This window comes from Pinus tabuliformis, chromosome 4_2 (genome assembly GCF_031772625.1).
Source record: "Pinus tabuliformis cultivar Carrire ecotype Pingquan chromosome 4_2, CPIR1, whole genome shotgun sequence".
NCBI classification, from domain to species: domain Eukaryota; kingdom Viridiplantae; phylum Streptophyta; class Pinopsida; order Pinales; family Pinaceae; genus Pinus; species Pinus tabuliformis.
Genome location: NC_142304.1, coordinates 450031017 through 450039377, shown reverse-complemented (window position 1 = coordinate 450039377; position 8361 = coordinate 450031017). Strand labels below are relative to the sequence as shown.

Genomic DNA, 8361 nt, shown 5'->3' with positions numbered 1-8361 from the left:
TTCATAAAAAAATGAAATTAATGATATATTTGTGTAAGTAACAAGACACTTTTAGTAACCACTATCTCATCTTTTGGATTTAAAACTATGATCTCTTAAAAAAACATATCTTTTTAGTCATCATCCCCAAAAAATCATGAATATAATAATGAAGTAAAACTGTAAATTTAAGAAATTAAATTGGTTTTGATGATGAATTTCATTAGTAGTTTTGAAATGTTCATTAATCATTACTTTATGATTTGTCCATAAGCTTGTATAAAAATTATTATAGATCACAAAAATCTTATATCAAATAAAAAATTAAATTGAAATTAAAAAATTAAAAAATAAAATTAATAAAATTTAGAAATTTTAATTTTTATATATATGTAAAATATAATATAAATAATTTAGTGTATAGTAAAATTGACTCAAAGAAATTTCGATTTATAAATAATAAAATTACAAATTTATATAAATAATTTATAAATTTGAATATGAAAAAGTCCACTTTATATTATAACATATCATATCTACTTAAAAAAGACTGAATCACATCGTAATAATTACACCTCCATTACGGAAGGCTCCGCTCCCCGTCCACCACGGCGAAACTTCCGGATCTCCGTATTATATTTAATAATGATTAAGCATAAAATAGATTTTAATATGATAAGCAATAATCAGATGTGTGGAAAACAAAATCAATTTAATATAAATAATAATTATATTTTCATGTGTAATATGACTCGACTCACAAATAATTATGCCTCATCTTTACCATGCCCTCTACGCCCATAATTTAACTTTGACGAGCGGACGAAAAATTACACGTCTTCACCAACCTCCTCTCATCCTTTCAACAATTAAATGGATGAATAATTAATTAATAATAAACCAATAATCAAATGTCGCAATAAGCAAAACTTCTTGTCAATGGCCCTCCCGTCTTGCACGCCATGCCTCAACGCAACGACTTCTTGTCAATGATGCTCCTCCCGTCTTGCACGCCATGACTCAACGCAACCACTTCTTGTCAATGGCCTCCTCCTCCTCCCGTCTTGCACGCCATGACTCAACGCAACCACTTGTCAATGGCCTCCTCCTCCTCCTCCTCCTCCGTCTTGCATGCCATGACTCAACGCAACCACTTCTTCTTGGATCTTCCGATGCTTCCGTTCCGTGTTCACCACGCCCAAACTTTCATAATGACACCACCGCCTCCGTCTTCACTACGCCCAAATTTCGGTGGAATTGTGCGTCCCAAATAATTATTAAAAATAAAATAGATTTTATTATTTAATATAAATAATAAAATATTCAGATGTAGATCACTCAACTACCTGAATGTTGATCACTAGAAATTACGCCTCATCTTCACAGTCTTTCATCTGCTCCTTCGCTCGTTGACGAGAGGACGAAAAATTACACGACCCGCTCATATAAATACTCGTGACCATCCTTCACATTCACACCATCCTTTGCCCGTCTCTCCATCATTCCAATTTCTCCTCTGCATTTCCATTTCCATTTCCAGCACCATGCCGTTCCTCTCTTTTTCTTTTGCTCTTCATTTCCTCTTTTTCATCTTCACTTTTTCCTTCATCTCCGTCTCCTCCTCCTCTCCGCATTCATTTCATGACGATCGACAGTCTCTCTTAGCTTTCAAAAACAAAATAAGCAGTGATCCTCATGCTTCCATGGCCAACTGGAGTCTCGCACTCCCCTTCTGCAACTGGCCCCGCGTCACCTGCAGCCGCCGTCACATCGACAGAGTCGTCTCTCTCGACCTCACTGACATGGAACTGCAGGGCACCATCTCTCCTTACCTCGGCAATTTGTCCTTTCTCCATTATCTTGATCTTTCTGGCAATGCCCTCCACGGTTATATCCCACGTCAACTGGGACGCCTTTTCCGTTTGAAGACGCTTCGGCTGGGCAAGAGCTATTTCCAACCCCATAACATATTTATGACGCCTGACATGTTCGGGAGATAGCCCTTTATAACGCGCAGCTTTTTCTTTTTTTCTATAATTATCCGGACCCGTGTTATAAAAGGCTATCTCCGGCGCATGTCAGAGTGTCATAAATATGTTATAGGATTGGAAATAGGACTCGCCCTTCGGCTGCACCACAATCAATTGAAAGGAAACATTCCGAGTGATCTGGGCAATGGTACAAATTTGGCTTACTTGGCGCTCTCCTACAACAATCTGACTGGAAGTATTCCCCATGAGCTGGGTTCCCTCACACATCTGCAGCTCATTTACTTAGGAGCCAACATTCTCACAGGTATGAATCTTCTTCCTTTGGATACCTTTCAGTTTTGATTATTTTAGAGATTGCAAAAAATTATCTCCCTTTTTATCAAATATCTTAAAAGCTTTGAGTGACTTAAATTTTCACAAACAAGCTTTCACACGAAGCATTCCTGAAGAATTGGGCCTTCTCATTGGAGAAAATTCCCTCCATGGTCATATCCCAACTCAGTTGGGACACCTTTTCCATTTGAGGGATCTCCAGTTGCACCACAATCAATTGGAGGGAAACATTCCGAGTGATCTGGGCAATTGTACAAATTTGGTTTCCTTGGCGCTCTCCTACAACAATCTGATTGGAGGTATTTCGGAAGAGTTTGGCTCCCTCATACATCTGGAAGAACTTTACTTATCTGGAAACAGCTTCACAGGTACTATTCGTCTTCCTTTGCAAATCTCTGGTTGTTGGTTATTTTAACAATTTAAAAATGGTCTTACTTGTGTTATTGTGAATTGTCAGGTTACATTCCCAAATTTCTGTCAAATATCTCCTCTTTGGTTGACTTGGTTATTTCCCAAAACAAACTCATTGGTAGCATTCCCACTTCTTTGTCAAATCTAGTTAATTTGAGTAAGCTTTATTTATGGGGAAATCAACTTAGTGGAAAGATACCAAATTCCATTGGAAATTGTTCAAAACTCAAAGAGCTCTTGTTATCCAACAACATGTTGAGTGGGAGTGTGCCGATCACATTAGGTAAGCTATCCCTCCTTGAAAATTTAAAATTGGAATCTAATCAACTTGACAGTGGAAGTGCTACAACCATGCATTTTATCATAGCCCTTACCAATTGTTCCCACCTAAAAACATTAAACTTGAGAGACAATAAACTCATTGGTGTCTTACCCCTTGCCATAGGAAAACTTTCTACCAATTTGTCTTACTTAACATTAGCAAACAACTTGATAGAAGGTAACATCCCTCCACATATAGGCAATCTTACCAGCCTAACCTATCTAAATTTATCTGGAAATTCTTTAAATGCTAGCATTCCATCTTTAAGAAACCTCAAAATTTTAGAAAGATTAGTTTTAGGAAATAACAAATTACAAGGAGATATCCCTGATGACTTTGAAAAGTTACAACGACTTGGTCTCTTGGACGTCAGTGGAAACATACTCTCTGGAAATATTCCCAATTCCCTTGCACCCCTTAAACAATTAAGATTTCTTCTCCTCCATCACAACCAATTATCAGGGAGCATACCTTCCAACTTAGGAAACTGTACAAATTTGGAATTGCTCGACCTGTCACACAATAAACTCATTGGAAACATACCATGTGAGATTCTTAAGCTTTACAATCTAAATTTCTATTTGAATTTGTCTTGGAATTTATTAGAAGGCTCCTTGCCCATGGAGATTGGTAAAATTTCAATGGCTCAAGCTATAGATATTTCTGCTAATCACTTGAGTGGAGTCATTCCATCTACACTTGGAAGTTGTGTTGAAGTAATTTCGTTGAATTTATCTCGGAATTCCTTCCAAGGTTCTATTCCAGATTCACTTGAAAATTTGCAAAGCCTTATGAGCCTAGATCTCTCTTCCAACCTTTTATCTGGGACAATACCTATTACTCTCAACAAGCTGAAAATGCTTCAATATTTAAATCTATATTTTAACAAGCTTGCTGGGGAAATTCCAACAGGGGGAATTTTTGAAAATGAATCAATTTTCATATCCTTAAATGGAAATCCCAACCTTTGTGGACCAAAAATATTCCAGTTATATCCTTGTCCGACACCAAGAGGTCATTCTACAATTGTCAAAAGAGTACTATTGACAGTGAGTGGAGCTATTGCTTTATACTCTGTTGTTTGTTTTTAAGATTCCTATGGAGAGGGAATATGCATATACAAAACATTCATGTTTCAAGATCTATTTTCCAAAAGTTAGAGCATCCAAGGATCTCATATCAAGAGCTTCACATAGCGACTAATGGATTTGACAAAGCCAACTTGTTGGGAACAAGTAGCTTTGGGTCAGTTTATAAAGGAATTTTGAATGATGGCACACCTGCTGCTGTGAAGGTTTTCCAATTGCAAAATGACCAGAGTGAGAAGAGTTTTAAAGCAGAATGCAGTGTCTTCCAGAAGGTTCAACATCGAAATCTAGTCAAAATCATAACCTCATGTTCCAACCTCCATTTCAAAGCTTTAGTGTTCAAGTTTGTGTCTAATGGAAGCTTAGAGAAGCATTTGTATCCTAAAAGAGATGACAACAATGGTGAGGATGTCTGTGAACTGGAGTTGAAAACACTATTAGAAATTGCCATAGATGTGGCCCATGCAATGGAATATCTTCATCATGATTGTTTTGTGCAAGTAGTACATTGTGATATAAAGCCTAGCAATGTACTTTTGGATGAAAATATGTCAGGCCATGTCACAGATTTTGGTATTGCAAGATTGATTGGTGAAAGCTCTACAAATTCACATGCTTCATCACTTGCTTTAAGAGGATCCATTGGCTACATTGCCCCAGGTATGTCTTTCTTAAACAACATTTTCATTTTTCTTCTCTCATTAACAATATTTATATGGATTGATTGAGTAAAATTTAATGAATGTTTCTTTTACTGTAGAGTATGGATTGAGTGGAACAGTTTCCACCCAGGGAGATGTTTATAGCTATGGAATTTTGTTATTGGAAATGCTCACCAGAAAACAACCAATCAGTCACATGTTTGTGGGAGACCTAAACTTGCACAATTGGGTGAACTTTGCATACCCAAACAATGTGAATGAGGTAATTGAGAGTAGCCTTTTTAGTGAGGTGTGTGGAGATGAAATTAATGAGAAAAAAGTATATAAATGTCTACTAGATTTGCTGCATGTTGGTTTGCTTTGTTCGAAACATTCACCAGAAGAAAGACCAACTATGAGAGTTGTGGTAAGGATGTTGGAGAGTATCAAAGAGGATTTGGAGGAAAATGTAGTTGCTTCTAGAAGATTGAGACGAAGCATATCCAAGTTGCTTATCGATACAAATGAAATAAAGAATGATGCCTCTACATCAAATGACCAAAGTTCATGTACATTTAGTTTATGAAGTGAAGAATGGCCAATATTTTAGGTCTTGCCATCATTCATGTAATGTTAATATTTTTTTAAACTTTTAATTATTTAAACAACTTCATGCTAGTATGCATTATCATATTGTCAACAAGGAAATTACATGGTTTTGCAACACTATATTGAATAGATTGTAGGTTTATATTCAATTGGATTTTTTCATCTATCCATGACGTCAATATTATTATCTATAGATTAAACTGCTTCGAAATTATTTGCATTATGTTTATATATATAGAAGAAACTATTTTTATTTAAAATGCAACAACAAACTTACAAACGTGGATTTGAACTTTATGACTTGATTATATGAACCATGTTGAAGTCTAGTTAGTTTGATTGTATTGGTAGAAATAACTGAGTTGTTTGTAACATCCACTTACCATATATGTGTGTATGTGTGTTTTACAAACCATTTTCACCCCAAAAAAATTTGCAGGATCAATTTTTGGGTCTTAAAATTGTTTCAAGTACATATGTTTCATCTCTTTCAATAACTCATAGAAAAACCCACCGTATATTTGAGACGGACAGTGAGCTTTCCTATTTTAGGAAAAAAAAGGTTTTATTTGATAAACTAACTTATATTTGAAGGCGTAGAAACAAACAACCCCCCTTTAAGTGCTTCTTTAGAATCCATATTCACTATATAAGTTGAGGATTTAGTACTTTGGGTATGTAATTTTTGTAGTAATAAGATTGTTGTCAACATTTCCCCCCTAATTACAAGGGTTGATGGTTTAGAGATAAGGACAAATATAATGCATCTTTCATATAAGGATGATATCAAATACGAACCTTGAATGGATTTGTCTTGGTCTTGGTCAATATGAGATGTGCGATGAAGACTCATTCACAGAATTATGGCTCCTTTTTTCTGAAGGATACTATGAATTCTTTTTAGCATATATAGAACATAATTTCATAATTTAATTTTAATGAAATTACAAATTCTTTTTTCATAGAAAAAATAAGTGAAGGCATACAAATATAGCTAATCAAAAGTAAGAAGACCAAGGAAAAGTGTGGTATTGTAGTGCAAGCCTTATTTCCAAAACATCTACATCTACCTAGTGGTAAACTATGTCTACTTCTTCATCAAATAGTTGTATTGCAAAGAAACAAATAAGATTTTCTAAGACCAAGAGAATGTGATATTTGAGTTTAATGCTTAATTCCAAAACATCTATATCCACATAATGGTCAAATTTATCTAGTCTTCATCCAATATTTACAAACAAATTATTGCGACCTTTTTCTAAGAAGCCTTATTATGTTTGCTTAGTAAGTCCATAAGTTAATGCATTTTGTTAACATTGTAGAAATGCATAAATTGATGCATTTGTTATGCATTTGAAATCATCTTTAATATACTTAAGAGTGAGTTTGTGAGTTTTTTCTAAAAATGCTTGTTTTACTTGCCTAGTATGTTGAATTATTGATTATGTGTGTGAAATTATTTTTAAGGTTTTCAAGTGTGATCCCTGTGTTTCAACATAATGTATAGCATTAGTTGCAATAACTAGGACAAATGGATCCACTAAATGTTTATATCTTTTCCAATACTAGTGGACATATAATATTAGTTGTATACAAATAACTTGTTGCACCATTTATTTCCAAAAATCAAGATTTATTAGAAAATGAATAAGCAAGACTATATAAGCACCATCGTACACTCCCAACATACTAATGATGGAAAAAAATAGACTTTATAGATACTTCATCATTGGATTCTAGGGATTACACTTATGGGTATATTGAAGAAATCCTTTTAAGACCTATGCATGATGAAACTTGATGGAAGCATATTTTTAAAACATTCTTAGGAAGCTTCCTAATATATAGACAAAAATTTAACTCTTTAATGTGAAGGGAAAGTAAAAGTTTAACTAATAAGTGATCCAATCACTGAGGTGGAAGATCAATATGGAGTAACTTCCAAATAGTATCAATGCTAAATCTTATGGTTAGGTTTTCTATCATTCTTAATGTCCTTCCTTCTTTCAAATATATTTCCCTTTTCTTAATATTTACAAAAGTAATAAAAGTCGAAGTTGCAGGGAAATATATATAGCTTCATGTAGAACCTTGAAAATAAAGCCTCCCACATTTCAAAGCAAAGGTGGAGGCACAATATTCAACACTAGTCTAAAACTAAAAGGAAAATAATCAAACTTCTTGCTAGTTTTGCATTTGTAATGGACACTTGCTAATTCTCTCTATTAATAAGTGATTATTTTGCTCTTAATTATATGCAATTTAATGTTTCCTTTAGGATTAGTTTTCAACATCACCCTTTGCCATAAGGGGTATCATAGATTTAATTTCAAGAACATAAATACTATGCCTGCCACATAAAAGCAACAAAAGTCAAATATTTTCCTTGTTCCTTCACAACTTTCTATTTCCTTTTTGAGAAGAAACAAAAAAAATAATAAAATTCTATGTTGCATAGAAGTATATATGGTTTGATGGAGAACCTTGATCACTAACCCATTGTATTCTTGATTAGACTAACCCAATTTTAAATCAATATAATCACATTGTAAACTTAATGTTGAAAATCTTTTAGTAATGGATGAATTAATGAAATATGTGATGGATTCTTTTCTCACATGGAAAGATTTGGGCCATGTAAGATATCATTTCCTCTAAGTACTTGTCACACATATACAACTATCTCCACCCTCTTATTATTTGTTATATCCTTAATTAATTTTAAATTTAATATTGCTAATATCAAGGATAACACAAAATTAAGAAATTTAAACTTGTAAATTGTGAAGAAAGTTTACTGGGTAAATAAGCATAAATGTAAAGAGGCACTGTTCATAGGCAAGTTAAAATAATTGTTACTTGTGATATTTAATAATGTAAACCATGCATAAATGTGAATGTACAAAACTAAGAATGAAGACTCCATAGATAAGTGAGAGAGGAGGATCTTATGGAATCTCTTGAGAAATTTTTTAATATTATTATAT

General features: G+C 33.9%; 1 protein-coding gene across 1 annotated transcript; it reads left to right on the top strand.

The window, feature by feature from the left end:
* The first annotated feature begins 1452 nt into the window (after window positions 1-1452).
* LOC149169903 (uncharacterized) lies at window positions 1453-5351 on the top strand. The gene is given in 6 exon segments (XM_089425376.1): window positions 1453-1920; window positions 2041-2274; window positions 2396-2671; window positions 2761-4115; window positions 4118-4784; window positions 4885-5351. Coding segments are annotated over 6 exon segments (3237 nt in total). The 5' UTR covers window positions 1453-1682.
* The last annotated feature ends 3010 nt before the right edge of the window (window positions 5352-8361 follow it).